General features: G+C 37.0%; 2 protein-coding genes across 2 annotated transcripts in view; both read right to left on the bottom strand.

Moving 5' to 3' along the window:
- The window catches only part of LOC121249176 (5'-3' exoribonuclease 4-like), a 39,345-nt gene extending 30,985 nt beyond the window's left edge, over nucleotides 1–8,360 (bottom strand). Inside the window, 9 exon segments of the mRNA XM_041147883.1 lie at nucleotides 5,155–5,232; nucleotides 5,882–6,046; nucleotides 6,498–6,647; nucleotides 6,774–6,836; nucleotides 6,929–7,048; nucleotides 7,127–7,221; nucleotides 7,224–7,308; nucleotides 7,389–7,465; nucleotides 7,885–8,360. Of these exon segments, the coding sequence (XP_041003817.1) occupies nucleotides 5,155–5,232; nucleotides 5,882–6,046; nucleotides 6,498–6,647; nucleotides 6,774–6,836; nucleotides 6,929–7,048; nucleotides 7,127–7,221; nucleotides 7,224–7,308; nucleotides 7,389–7,465; nucleotides 7,885–8,170 (1,119 nt within the window). The 5' untranslated portion in view covers nucleotides 8,171–8,360.
- A 4,097-nt stretch (nucleotides 8,361–12,457) lies between these two features.
- LOC121249412 lies at nucleotides 12,458–13,138 on the bottom strand. The gene has a single exon (XM_041148121.1). It carries the CDS (start codon nucleotides 13,136–13,138, stop codon nucleotides 12,458–12,460), a length of 681 nt encoding a protein of 226 aa, XP_041004055.1.
- Nucleotides 13,139–16,051: the final 2,913 nt, after the last annotated feature.

Here is a 16,051-nt window from a genome sequence, read left to right as displayed (position 1 = left end):
TTCTTTTCTTTCTTTTTCTTTCTTTTCCTTCTTTCTTCTTGTTTTATCCCGTGTGCTTCAGTTCCCAAAAAGCCTTTTTAATTCGGTAATTCCATGCATGCCTTTTGACCGTGAGGATGTAATTCCCTGAGCCTCGACTTCTTGGGGCCTTAAGTCAGTCAGATAGTATTTTCTTTAAGTGGTTAATCTCTGGGTCGACAGAAACTGGTTTACAATTTAAAAAAAAAAAAAAAAAAAAGGATAGTATATTTTTCAGAAATACATTAACTTTACATGGGCTTTATCTAATTGAACAATTATCAGCATTTAGACACAAGTTTTATAAAAGATTTTTAAAGGATTTCAAAGCATTTGTTGGAGTCTATTAGTAGTTAAAGTCCTTATACGTATTTAATTACGTAGAGTATTACGACACGTTTTGCTAGGAAGTTATTAACGTCTAGAATCTCGTTTAGGTAACGCGCTACAAGTTGGAAATCAGGAAGCAGCGCTAAGAGGTAAATAGTATGATCATATTAATAAATGCGTATTGTGAATATTATTATTATGTATAAAAAAAAAAAATGTGATGTGCTTATGATTGCTAACTACGCTACACTAAGAGGCAAGTCAAGGTTAGTTTACTTTTCAATCTTGATGAAATATGAGATTATACTTGAGTGAATGAATTTATTGTTGATTGATTTAATGTTACTAAATTCACATGAAAGACATGAAATGTTGAAGTAGTAGTTCAAAGTCAAGTATGCCATGTAATAGTCAGATTATGCAAGCCATGTCCATGAAATGCTTAGATTATATATATGCCATGTTTGTGTAATACTTAAACCATGTATGCCATGTTCAAGTAATACCTGGATCATGTATGCCTTGGATCGTCTTAAAACATTCATAGCATGTTATGTAATATCACGTTATACTATGCCATGCTAAATCATACAAGAGTATGCCATGCTAAATCATACGAGAATATGCCATGTACAAAGATATGCCATGCTAAATCATACAAGAATATGTCATGTACAAGAATATGCCATGCCATGTCATGTTACGCTATACCATGTACAAGATTATGCCATGTTAGAGATGTTCATGAAGCAAATCCCATGCATTAAGAAAGATAAGAAATGTAACGGTACCACGGACTCAAGCGTGGTTAACCACAAGTTTAGTGAAACACGGACTCAAGCGTGTTTCACTTCATGATATGCAAGTTTAGTGAAACACGGACTCAAGCGTGTTTCACTCCATGTTATGCAAGTTAAGTGAAACACGGACTCAAGCGTGTTTCACTCCATGTTATGCAAGTTAAGTGAAACACGGACTCAAGCGTGTTTCACTCCATGTTAATACAAGATAACTAGGACGTTATGCATTCACAATGACATGTTTTGATTATATATGCTTCCGCTTATGTTAATAATGAAAATGTGTGCCATGTAAATCTGTGATGATATATGTATGTAAAGTCTTCCAGAAGATCATGTTACGTATTTGATTGAAATCCATGAAGTTGTATGCGCGTTCGTAAGGGTATCCTAGAGATGAATTGTATGTTAGGCAAGGACTATATTTTACGATACGATGTACTACTTACTGAGTATTCAACTCATTATTTTTGTGTGTTTCTTGTTTCTTCCATGTTTGATTCTCGTAGATGATGTCTATGATGATGAAGAGCGGAATGGCCAGGAGTAGATCTAGTACCAAGACTTAGGAATGAATAAGTGATTTTATCACCAGAATTAGATTTCTTTTATGTCATGCATAGGATTAGTTATGTTTCTGTATATTTCGTTTAGTTTCCAAAACAATCATGTTCAGTTCAGTTTTAACGTTTTGATGAATTTCAATAAATGAGGTAATTCAGGATATGAATCTCTCTACCGGGCATTATGTTTTAAATGTTGGTAATATCTCTATCATACGGGAATGGGGTGTTACATATGTATAAAAAAAATGGAGAATCTGTGGATCTCTTACTACATTGTGAAGTAACAAGGGTGTTGTGGGATGAGATCTTTCAAATGATTAATGTTGTTTGGGTTATGCCTTTAAGGGTGGTGGATTTGTTGGGTTGTTGGAGAAAGATGCAAGGCTGTCATCAAGTGGCAGCAGTATGGAAGATGATTCCGTTGTGCATGTGGTGTATTTGGACGGAAAGAAATGCACGTTGTTTCAAAGATAAGGAACGCACAATAGCTAAGTTGAAGAACTTTTTTCTTCACACTACTGTTTTGGTTTTCCAATATTGTATTAAACAGGGACAATGTTCATGATTTCTTGTCTTTAATTTATCGCTCTTAGAATGTATTTAGGTATTCTTCTGTATACTTCCTGTGTACATGGGTTATGTCTATTTCATTCATATCTATAATATTTATCTCTCACTTCTCTTATCTTTTTTTTTTTTTTTTTTTTTTTTTTTTTTGTGGTAAGATAAGCAAATTAATTTTATTAAAATTGCAAAGAAGCATAACCTAAGTACAGAGGTCATATGCAAGAGAATGTACCAAACTAAGAAGAAGATGATAAACAAGAAGACAAAATATCAATATAACTATAAAAGCACAAGTAACCTCATTCCACGCAACATTAGGCATAAAGGAACTATTTTAATTTAGTTTAAGTTGTCTTAGCTTTTTAAGCATTTTTTCAAATATAGATGATTTTTCTCAATTATAGTTAAATTCATTTATTTAATGTTCTTTTTCTATTCTTATCAATTTGTTCTAACACGGCATGCTGACAGTGAATGTCATATCTTTCTAAACACTTAGGCCCCATTTGCATTCAAAACTCACCTCAACTCAACTCAACTCATTTCATCTCATCATTACAACTTTCTCAAATTCCCACACAAAATATAATAAACAATTCAACTTTTTCAAATCCCAAAATAACTTTCCCAAATTTCTACACAAAATATAATAAATAATTCAACTTTATTCTACTATTCACAAACCATCTCAACTCATCTCTGAATCCAAACCATTCCTTAGCGTACTTTTTGTCATGTACTTGAGGATTTGGTTTTAACATGACAAGTGAGATTCAAATTATTTTTTTTATCAGTAAACAAATTTTTATTTGATCAAATGATTAGGCAATAGCCCAAGTATACAAGACATATACAAGAGCAATGCCTAGGCATGCTAGTTTAGTGATACAAGGAAATCATGGAAGGTCATGCCACGAAAATCAATTACAATCAACCAATGGAGTAAAGTATTGAAAAACAAAGTTCTAAGCCCATCCATTGACAGCTCTTGGTCTTCAAAGCTTCTATAATTTATCTTTCTCCAATTGCACCACCACAAGCATATTGATACCATCTTCCATATAGATGCAATTTGAGAGTTGCCCCAAATGCCTCTCCAAGAAACTAGGAGGTCACTTACTCTTCAACATCACCCAAGCTAATCCCAAACAAGCAAAACTCCATTCCACAAAGTTATGGCAATCTCACAATATAGTAGAAAGTCGACGGACGCTCCGCTCTTCTTGCACATACAATACCAATCCATGACTATGATTCTACACTTCCGAAAATTGTCTAGAATGAGAATCTTCCCCAATGAAGCCGTCCATACAAAAAAATGCTGCCTTTAGAGGTTCCTTTGTCTTCCAAATGCTCTTCCATAGAAATGAATTTGTGTTGCGCACGGTCATGGTGTGATCGGACTGTGAATATCCCTTTCTTAGAAGGGCACCAAAATATCTTGTCTTCACCTCCCCCCAACATTCGGGTGGAGTACACATGATCAAAGAACACAGAAAAAACTTCAATTTCCCAATCTAGTGCATCTCCAAGGAATGTAACATTCCATTGAGGAAGACCGTTGGAGATGATTAAGGCCTAGTTTGGTTACACAAACCATTTCATCATCTACTCATTACAACTTTCTCAAACTCTCATACAAAATACAATAAACAATTCAACTTTCTCAAATCCCAAAACAAAAATAATATTAAAAAAATTATATTATAACAATATTTTATTCAACTTTCATCTCATCTCATCTGTGTAACCAAATGAGGCCTAATAGATCCGCAATCGAGGCTTCTTTCATTCTTGCTAAGCCATAAACTTGAGGATAAACTTCCTTGGGTGCTTTATCGCAGCACCATACATCATGCCAAAAATTGATCTTCAATTCATTACCCACAATAAAGCGAGTATTCGTTGCAAATGTGTCCCAACCTCTTCTTATATGCTTCCATAGCCCCACTCCATAAGGCCCACTCACCTCATTAGAACACCACCCTCCCCATGATTCCCCATGCTTCAATGAGATGACGATTCTCCACAAGGCCATTCATAATAATATCTCTATAACCACTTGCCAAGCAAAGCTTTGTTGAAAGATTTCAAGTTCCGGATTCCCAAACCTCTTTCTTCGATGGGAGATCAAATTGTGGCCCATTTCATCAAGTGGAATTTGAACTCGTCATTTATCCCCCATAAGAAATCGCGTTGTAGTTTCTTCATGCGATGGACCACCTTGGCGAGAAGGGGAAATAATGACAGGAAATAAGTTGGCAAATTGGAAAGAGTGTTTTTTATTAAGGTCACCCTACCTGCTTTGGATAGATACGTCTTCTACCAACTAGCTAATTTCACATCAATTTTTTCTAGAACATCATCCCACATCATCCCAAATAGCTTTCGATTTGAAAGTAGCGCCCAACGGGAGGCCAAGATATTTCCTGGGCAGCTAAGATATCTTACAACCCAAGATGGACGCCATACTCTCCACATTAGAATCATTCCCCACTAATACGACTTTTGATTTGGCCAAGTTCACCTTAACATTTTCCCTCATAGAGTTAACAGGCATCGGACATAGACCACTTTGAATTGCAATGTATACCACAAATACTTTTCTCAAAAAAATACCCTACAGACAAGTTCGAAATATGGTAAAACCCCAAGAACCAATGCATGAATTTACCCTTAATTAAACATTCAAGGAGATAAATAAAAGAGAGAGGTAATCAATACTTACACTCGAACATGTTTGGAGTTTTTTTTTTTTATATAAGTAATGTTTGGAGTTATTGAATACAAGAAGTAACACAAAGGAGACAATAAAAAGAATATAAATATGATGGTGATGATGATTACGATGATCACAAACTCAAGTTATTCACCTTAGAAGAATTAGTTAGGTAGCCGCCCATTTTAACAAATTCCTTTTTGTAAACCATCATGAGCAAATCAATAGCCCCCTGTGAAAAAAATAAGCACCAGATAACCATCAACAACTATAACTACACTTGCTAGGTTCTATTTAAAAACAAAAGTAAGAGTATGAAGTAGCACAAGAAGTATAATTTTTTTTTTACGAGTATGAGAAGTAATTTTTATTGCAATCGAAAACCTACAAAGGTGAATTTCAAATGTCATAATATTGAAAATTACTCTTAAAATTACCCCAATAAATTTTAAATATACATGTGTTTCACTTTGGCCGTTACTGTCAAACAGACTTATCAAAAGACGACCGAAAAAGTTGAAGAAACAAAAAACAAGTGCAAAGCACAATGATCAATTAAAACAACCCCTCATGAATTCATGTAATCCCCTGCTTTAATCCTTATGGAGTTACCGTGAATGAGAGAACCCTAGGCAATGAGCAGGAAAAACAAAATAAACAAAATAACTTCCAATTGCATCCGACAATAGTAAATCCTTGAAAGAAAATAAAAAAGATGACTTATAATGTGACATGCATTCATTAAAAAAATCTATCAATAAGAACCATAAAAAGTCAACTCCTGACCGGGACAAAAATGCCTAGCATAAAAGGAAATAACTAAAGAAACAAACCAGTACATCCAACAATTAATTAATGAGAGAGAATTGCAACTGTTCAACCTCTGATATTTCCAGCGAAGGAATGTGGGGTAGAAAGTCATTTCCAATGAAAAGGCACATGAAGACAAAATCATCAACCAGGCACTCTAGTTTTGCCTTCTTTTTGAAGCCTTTGACTTTCATGTCAATTGCCAAATACTCCCTAAGAACCCAGATGTTGAGAAACTGTAACAGAAGTCAACAATAGGAAAAAAAAATGTTTAACTATAACATGTCACAAACTCAGCACTAAAGCGAAACAAAAGTAACTATCCACCGCCAAAACCAACCGATCATCTTCCAGTCATGTATTAGGGCATCATAAAGAAATTTCTCAACAACAATTTAAGCGAGGTCATCTTGCATCCCTTTTGTATTTCCAAATGTAAAGAAAACTGGTTTCCTCCTGTAACCCCAAGTGTCAAACTTTGGAAACACCTAAATTTTCCACCCAATTGGCACCATGTTGCTCAAATTTTCATCGTGACGTATTTCTTTATCAAAAAAATGTCAAGCTAAAGTAGGGAAGATTGATGATCATTCAATCAACAAACAAGTATAAGATGTTGGTACAAGGGAAACGACAGAAGAACAAAATGGAATAACAAAAATAAATATAAGCATAAAAATTAAAAACCTGAAATTTCTGCCTTGAGACATAATCTTCTACATTCTCGTCAACCACTTCCATTTGCTTAGGATATTCCCTTTCTCCTTGCTGACTCACCAGTAAAGAATCCTTTGCACACTTCACAGTTTTATCGTTTGGGCCTGCTCCACGGACATCCTACATAATAAAAGTGAAAGACATGGCATAGACCATGGTGCTAGTATTTATGAATATTCAGTTTACTGCAAATGGTGAGTAGAGTCTGAACAAAAATGTCCAATACATATCCCTGAATAAACAAACCTCTCTCAAAATGGAGAAATGGATTTCATGGGTGGCCAGTGCGAGCATGATAAGATCAGCATCCTAAGAAAACACACAAGGTCAGTTGCATATTACAACACTGCTCACTATCTGCATTAAAACTCGCATGTCAACATTTACAAAATGGCATTTACCAATCCGTACAGACAATGCCGAGTGTTTGGATCATATCCTGGAAGATTTCTTTGTAAGCGAATGTAAGACATTATCTTATGCTCTCCCTCGCCAGGTACATTGGCATCAGAAAGAATGACCTAAAATACTCGTGAACTCAGATGTTAGGTCAGATAGAGAGGACAGAAAAAGGCCATGCTTAAACACTTCCCCATTACCTTGATTCCTTGCCACCCAGCATCTCTGTTCATCCTCAGCCGTATATAATAATGGAGAGATGATGACAACAATGCCATGAATTCAGTTCCGGGGTGATTACATTTGAGTCCAGCTTCTTAGACTGCTCTAAAGAAGCTGACTTTTCTCCTTCTGATTCGATTTTGCTCTCTCTCCAAGAGGCCTGAGAGCGGGTACGCAAACAAAACCAATAGTAAGTATTATACTAATATGCATAAAGTTTTTAAATCTCACCAGACTCACTTCATCTGCTGCATCCTTGGCAGCACGAAATCGCCTTGACCGTTGTTGATTCATTTTAGCTCGGGGTGCAACACCATCTGCATAACAATGAATGTCTATAAGCATTACAATACCAATTGCAGTTTTGAAAACGAATGGAAAAAATAACAGAAACAACAACTTTTCGTCGTCAAAATCTATGGAGAAGACAACCTACTCATTCACTTTCAACTCCCGGTTCCCTCGTAAAATGATGTGGACGCCGATTACAATAGGTTTTGAAAGGAGAAGATAACAGCCTAAAACTAACAACGTCGAATGTCATACAAAAGCTTGTGCTTCGGGGCAATTAATTTTTGTATGTTTTCCAAGGAAAGAAACTCCGTTCTAATCTATAGAAAATGATAATACCCAAAAATATTCATAGACGGATAAGAACCCACGCCGCACAATGGAGAAGATACGTAGCTGCCATGTCAATCCAGGAAAAAACACGAAAAAAGTGGCACTGACTAACCGATTGCGAGGAAGAGAAGTTTGCGGGGCCGCACAATGGAGAAGATGCGGTCAATGTAGTTGAAGACGGCACGGAAGACGTCGTCGTAGCTCTTGGGAGGAGGCAGGCCCTCGGGGTGAAAGCAGGGATGGACGATGCCGTTCATGTCGAGGTAGAGGTTGTCGAATTCGTAGCCGTTAGGGTTAGGGCCGGTTGTATCCAAAAGGGGCAGTTCGTCTTCGATGACGCTCACCGCCGCGCGAGGGTACCTTTCCACCAGCCATCTGTAGAACGCCGGTATTCCCATTGCTTTTCACTGTTTTCTCTCGCTCACAGTGTGTTTGCTTTCGTCTCCTTATTCCTCTGCTGTGGATACAGTGTGTTTGCTTTCTTCTCCTTATTCTTCTACTGTGGATGTGGTTGTGGTTAATGGCATTTGGAACAGAAAGAGAGCAGAGATTGAGGAGGTTGAGGTTGATTCAGGGCTGTGTAGGCAAGGGTTTTTTCTATTTACTAGGGTTTAGAACTTTAGGTCCAGGCCTGCGACGCGGTCTCGGGTTTGTGTCCGACCCGATCCGGAACCAATGCTATTTAAGGAGCCAAATCGATTCGGCCGGACCGATCAAAATAAAATCAGGTCAAACCACCCGATCTCTTTTTAAGAACTCTACTAATATTTATTATTTTATTATTATTTTTAATTATTTTTTACTATTATTTAATATTCTATTATTATTTTTTATTACTATTCATAAAATATCTGACATCATCTCATTATCCAAACACAATCTAAGAGAACTAGATCGAGATTAGCAAGGCTCCGCATAGAAAATAATACATCAAATGATGAAAGGTTTCCAACTCTTGCATAAGGATTCACACGTTTGATATATGCTAGGACTTTAATTTGTTTTAAAAGAGTATCTTTTTTCTTTTTTTTTATAAAGAGCCGAGAATCACCTATCTACGAGTGATCCCGTCCTAATTTTATTAATAAACTCTCACTTATGACGGAGAAAAATCGTAGTTACAGACCAATACTTGGAGATACAATATAAAGTTTCGAAACCAAGTATGAAAACAGCCTAGTTTTTGCTATCCAAAAAAACAAAAGGACATGACACAAAAAAAAAAACAAATCCTAACCTGCAAAAAAAACGTTAGCCCAACCAAAAAAAAAAAAAAGACAATAAAATCTTACCAAACCAACACAACAACCAAACAACACATGAGGGTTAACTTTGACAGCAATGCAAATATGGTAAACCAAGTTTATCAAATCGAATTAATCCTCGAAGGATCTTAGGCAAGTCTCCAATAATAGTCCATTCCGTATTTAGACCAACCGCCCCACTCCGAGCCAACCAGTCAACAACTTTGTTACCTTCCCTATAAACGTGCCGAACTACGCAAACCATCGAGTCCATAATAACAAGTATATCCTCCCAAAAATCTTCCAAATACCATGCTCCACATCTCCACCTATTCCACCAGGAAATTACCACTTGAGAATCTAATTCCATTTCTACAAAATTAATCCCTAGATTTTTACAAGCTTTTAGACCCTGCATCAAAGCTAACAACTCAACTCTATCATTAGAACCAAAACCAATATAAGAATTAAAAGCATGAACCAAGTTGCCTTGATCATTTCTAATGATACCACCCACCCCTGAAGATCCTGGGTTTCCTAGACTACTACCATCTGTATTCAATTTAAACCACCCTTGAGCAGGTTTTTGCCAAGCCACAATCTTTAAAAACTGCCTCACGGGGACTTTAGGCGTAATTTGCAAAGCATATAAAATCTGCAATTCATACGTAGAACATTTCTTAACCTTTTTCATATTTTGACTTATTGAGCCCATCCAATTTTTAATAGTATGCCAAACCACATTAATAGATTGAGTGCGTCCCTCCATACGGGCAGTGCATCTTCTACACCAAAGATGCCAACTAATAATCGACGGAAGTAACCCCACAAAAATCCCCACTTGAGAGTCGGTTGACGCACGTCTAAACCATGTCGTCACCGTCTCCATCCAAGTACGACCAAGAGGTAGACCAGAAATATTACCACAATAACGCCATATGTTAAATGCATACCCTCCTCCAAACAAAACATGATTTTGATCATCATACTTACCTACTTCACAGAAATCACAATGAGAAACTATCGGGATCCCAATCCGTCTAAAGACTATCATCAACACTCAAAGCCATATTCCATGCTCTCCACATAAAGACCGAAATTTTTAGAGGCAACAACCTATGCCACATCCAAGGATGCCAATCCAAATTGGAACTTCTTATTCTGATACAATCCCAAGCTAATTTAGTAGAAAAATTACCACTCTCTTGTTTAGTCCAGATCAACACATCAGACCCCTCCTTACAACCGGCCAAGGCCTCAATAATATCATTCACATTATCCTGACCCACTAACGAAACCAAAAGGTCCATATCCCAACTATTATTCAACTTACACTCCTTTACTTTAAGCAGCGGACTCCCCACCATCTAGAATTCCTCAAATAACGGACCCCTATCCCTCCATTTATCATACTAGAATAAAATATTCCCCTCCCTCACTCTCCACTTTGAATTATTTAGCACATCAGGAATACTCTTAACTATCATTTTCTAAAACCTCGATCATTTTTTCATATCAATGAGAGACCAAGGCGAAGAACCCACATATTTTCCTTTAAAAAAATTTGCCCATAAGGATTTACCCTGAATTAAATTCCATGCAAGCCGCATATGCAATGCTTTTTGCATATCCTCCAATTTGCGTAAACCTAGGCCCCATTCCTTTACTGGCTTACAAATAATATCCCATGCCACCCACTTTTTTTCGCTTTACCATTTACCTCACCCCAGGAAAATGTACTCATCATACGGTTTAAAACTTTAATAATAAATTGGGGAACCTGCAAAACAGCAAATAAATGTAAAGCCATACTAGAAAGCACATAGCGAAGAAGTATTAGCGGCCACCTGATGAGAGTAGCTTCATTTTCCAACCACTAATTTTGTTCCAAACCTTGTTAACCATCTCCTCCAAATGCACATGCTTTAGACGCCCCAATACAATCGGAACCCCCAGGTATTTAAAGGGAAAAGAGCCTTCTGAGAACCCTGTCATCCTTTTTAGAGCTCTCTTACGAGAAACAGAAAGTTTTGAAGAGAAAAATATGGCTGTTTTTTCTTTATTAATCATCTGGTCTGACCATGCTTCATACTTTTCAAATACCAATAAAAGTTTCCTAACAGATTTCTTACTCCCATTCAAAAAAATACAATGTCATCTGCGTACATAAGATGAGAAATCTGAGGAGTACCTCGAGGTTGAGAGAAATGCCCAATCTTGTTTGCCGCCACACTTTGTTTCAAAAGACGAGAAAGGACTTCCTGAATAATAATAAATAGATAAGACGATAATGGATCCCTTGACGTAACCCACGATCACTTTGAAAAAAACCTCTCATCGTTCCATTAAGCATTACAGAGTACCAAATATTCGAAATGCAAGCACGAATTAAATCACAAAAAGAAGGAGGAAATCCAAAACAACGAAGGACCTCCAACAAAAAATTCCAATCTACTCGATCGTATGCTTTATCCATGTCAACTTTAATCATAATATTACCTCCATGAGAAACCTTATTCAGGGAATGAACCATTTCCTGAGTAATACTAATATTCTCAAATATACTCCTCTCAGGTATAAAAGCTCCTTGCTCAAGGGATATTAATTTGGGAAGAAAACCTGCCAGACGATTCACTATAATTTTTGAACAAATTTTATAGAAAACCGAACCAAGACTTATCGACCTAAATTTATCGAATCTCGTTGGCACATTTGTCTTTGGAATAAGCACAATAAAAGAAGCCGAATAAAACCTTGGAAGTTTTTTAGAGATAAAAAAATTTAGAGATAGCTGCCAAGACATCCATCTTAATCACCTCCCAACAACTTTTAAAAAAACCTGCTCCAAAACCATCTGGCCCAGGAGAACTGTTTATAGGAATCGAAGAGAGAGCCTCCTTGACTTCATCCAAGGAAGGGATACAACAAAGGCATGTACAATCCTCTACATCAATAACCGACGAGATCAAATATGATAAATCTGAAAGTGCTCTTGACTGATTAGTATTTTTAAGGAATTCGTAAAATACTCAACGGCACCATTATGAATTTCTTCTGTTGAATTGAACTCAATCCCATCCGGAGTTCTCATTCCTTGAATTCTTTTACGTCTTTTATTAGCTAACCACATATGAAAAAATTTAGAGTTACGATCACCTTCCATGTTCCATTTTATTTTAGCCATTTGAGCTAATCTGATATCTTCCCTACGTCTCCAAGAGGACAACTCAGCCGAGGCCACCACAAGCTCCCTCTCGGCAACTATATCCTCTCTCTTTGCAGACACCCTTCAAGCCTCTCAACCTTCACTTCCAAAGATGCAATATGAGCATTGGTCCTACCAAACACCCGCTTATTCCATTCACGAAGAGCCCCCTTAACCTTTTTAAGCTTACAAGCAAGTTGAACAAGCCCCGTCCCAACCACCGGCATAGACCACACCTACTTTACAAAATCTATAAATTCTGGATGCTCAACCCACATTTGCTGAAATCTAAATGGAGGAGGACCATAGGAATAAGGATCCTTAAGAAATTCTATCAGCATGGGACAATAATCCGAAGTCGTCCTCGGTAAATACGAACAAGTCGCATTAGGGAAAGTAGACATTAAATTAGATTCAAATAAAACACGATCCAGCTTAGCCCAAGCTCTAGCTAATCCACACTGACCATTACACCAAGAGAATTTACTACCATGTGAACTTAAATCAATCAATCCACCCTCATGAATCCATCGGTTAAAATCATCCATAGCAGCTATTGGCCTTGATCTACCACCCCTCCTTTCCAAATCTGTACGAATAATGTTAAAATCGCCAGCAAACAAACAAGGATCCTCACTCAGACTATTCCACCTCAAGTCCTCCCATAAAACCCGCCCATCCATCATATTACACTTTGCATAGATAAAGTTAGCCAAAAACTGAAACTGACCCTCAACTATATTTAAAGACAAGAACTGTGATGTCATCCGAATAATTTGCACAGTTAAATCATTCATCCACAAGACCCATATTTTCCCACCAACTTCTTCATTAGATAATACATTATCGAAGTGAAGAGCCTGCATGTAAGATTGAGCTTTATCAAAATTCTGGAAAGGCTCCAACAAAACTACCATCTTCAGTTTCAACTTACTTCGCAAACTTTTTAATCGTCCCATAGAAGTCCCGAGTCCCCTGATATTCCACACCAAAATAGAACCTATCATAAGGAAAATTTTGTGGCTCGAGTAATCACCCGATTAGAACTCCTAATTTTCTCGAATTTTTTTTGTTATATTTCCTCTTCCCAGCTTCTTCCTTTGTTTTCGTATGATATTCCTTGTCTTGCAGAAAAACTTCAGCATGTATATCAGGCTCCGGATCCGACAATGACCCTTCTTCCAAACAGAATGCATCCTCTTTCAGTTGGTCCTCATCCCTTTACTCTGTATCCACCTCCGTATCATTAATAGATACGTCCTTAACCAACGTTTCTGTAGCCACCTCTACCTCCCGCATCACGGCATCCTTTTCCATTATTACCTTATTTTGCATCACCTCTACAGAACCCTCCGTATTAACAAGCTCACCATGTTCTTTATCCACTACCAACTCCTCAATCAACAAAGCTGATGCGGAGGCCCCGATTACCAGATTAACCTCCGAATTAATATTTTCTACATCTTCTTTTTCTACATTAACTGAAGGTAACGTTAAATCCTTGGGCTCCTGAACCAACGTTGTTTGGTCTTCCACCCCAGGTTCCTCTATAGTAGGTTCTTTCGGCTCTTCAACAATCGGTTCTTGGTCTTCAACAACTGTTTCTTGTTGCCGAACCCAAGATTTATTTTCAGGTCTCTTTTTCCCAACCCGACAAGTGCACACGTTATGCCCCTGGATTTTACATTTAGAATAGAATGCAAGCAATGTTTCATACACAATATCTTGCTTACGACTAGACCTCAACCCCGGCGTCCCAATCCAAAAATGAGAAATAGGCTCAATGGCAGCATCCATCTCCACATAGATACGTGCACCATCAGTGCGAGTTGCACAACGTGTAGGATTATCACGCCTAATAAATCTACCTATCGGAGTTGTCAAAATTTTAAGAAAAGATTTATGATAAAAGTTAGGAGGCAAACTTGGTAATACTATCCAGACCGGAACAATTGATGGTTCTTCCTCCTCCTTAAAATCTGGTGTCCAGTGGAAGGCATGATATGGGATTCTGTCAATATCGCAAGCCTCCCTTGACAGTGCTTTCATGCAATCTTCATCCGAAGCCATTCGTACAAAAACATGTCTAGGACGCCTCATGGTTGAAACGACTGGAGTACCTTCCAGACTCTATCGATTTCGAATGAAGGTCCTAATAGCATCCAAAGATGGCCGATTGCGAAGGAACTGCAAAACTATCAAGAACCTGAAAGGTTTTGCCAAACGAAATATCTCCTCCTTGGAGAACTGAAAGAAGAGCTCTCCATCCTTGGTTTTCGATGCATGGTGTGACACAGCCAACTTAGGAAGAGGCTGAGGGACCACCGAGACAAAATCCACAAACCGTCGGCCAATGTTTTCAACGGCTGCCATGCAGCCTTACGTGAAACTGGAACAGATCCTAGCAGAAATTGAAAACTCAAGAAGAGTTTTCAAGAAGTTCGCATCGTTCTTGGAGCATTTCAATAAGGTTTCCAATAATCAATCCCTCGATTCACTTTCTTGATTATTTTCCACAACAGAAACCAAGCTCCACAACAGGAATTCATTTCATTTTCTTAACTTAATGTCAGAATTCATTTTTTTCCTTCGTTCTCTTATGAGCCAAACAACTAAAACTACAACAAACACCATGCTCCACAACAGGAACCCATTTCTTTTTCTTTACTCAAAATTAGAATTCATTTTTTCCTTCCTTTTCTCAACTAAAGCCACAACAAAGACCATGCTCCACGATAAGAACCCATTTCATTTTTCTTACTCAACGTCAAGATTCATTTTTTCCTTCATTTTCTTATGAGCTAAACAACTAAAACTGCAATAAATTCTATTCAAATATAGAGAAAGAAACCCATCAAATTCAGAAATTTGAAGATTAATTGAACTAAAAATACTCATAGAACTCCAAATCTTTAATGGGAATAAAAAAATAAAAAATAAAAAAAGCTTATCCCATGTCAGTCAATATAAGAAAGGCCAACGAAAGTCATATCACTTATCATATCCACATAGAAATTTCTTGAAAAAATCAAAACTCAAAGGAACACTGATTCCAGGAAAGTAACAATAGAGAGAGCCCTCCTGTGTGCCAGAAAAATAATGAGCGTTAGCAAAAAAATTAGAGCAACCATGAAAATAAAAGAGAAGAATCAACATGTGTGTCGGTATGCGTGGCAAGCTTCATTTTTTAAGAGTTGGCGAGCAAGCCGCCGGAGCTAGAGGAATCGGGTCGAGGCTGCCCATGGAGTCCCATAACAACAAATCTAAAGTGTACCTGTGACTGATATCAATAATTTGGCCTCTGTGCTATTAGGATGATTAGGCTTCTGTCCTGTTAGGAAAGCTTAACCGCAACAGCGAACCCATCAGACAACAAACCGATAAAATTGGTTCGGGTCAAGTTTGTTTGGGCAGTGGATTCTATTACTATTTATTTTTTATTATTATTTATTATTATCTAATATTTTTTTATTATTATTCATAAATTATCTAAAATTATTTCAATACCCAAACATACCCTAGAAAGACTAATTTTAGATCCTTTGCCACGTTAATGTTGTCACGTCTGTCCCTTCTTAGCTGTAGTCAATGTTTTCTTATTAAAAAGAAATTTATTTAAAAGTCTTTAGACACATTATTCATGTGTCTAATTTGATTTAAAATATAAATATTATAATATAAATCTTATAAATCAAATTATGTCACATAAATAGTCTATGGTGTAAAGGATTTCAAATAACATTACTAAAAAAATAGCTATAAGTACATACATAAATTTGATAAATGATTACTTAGATTTCACCTCTTAAAATCTTAGTTCATTTACGTAT

This window comes from Juglans microcarpa x Juglans regia, chromosome 2D (genome assembly GCF_004785595.1).
Source record: "Juglans microcarpa x Juglans regia isolate MS1-56 chromosome 2D, Jm3101_v1.0, whole genome shotgun sequence".
In the NCBI taxonomy this organism is placed as follows: Eukaryota; Viridiplantae; Streptophyta; class Magnoliopsida; order Fagales; family Juglandaceae; genus Juglans; species Juglans microcarpa x Juglans regia.
This window is presented reverse-complemented; position numbering and strand designations above follow the sequence as displayed.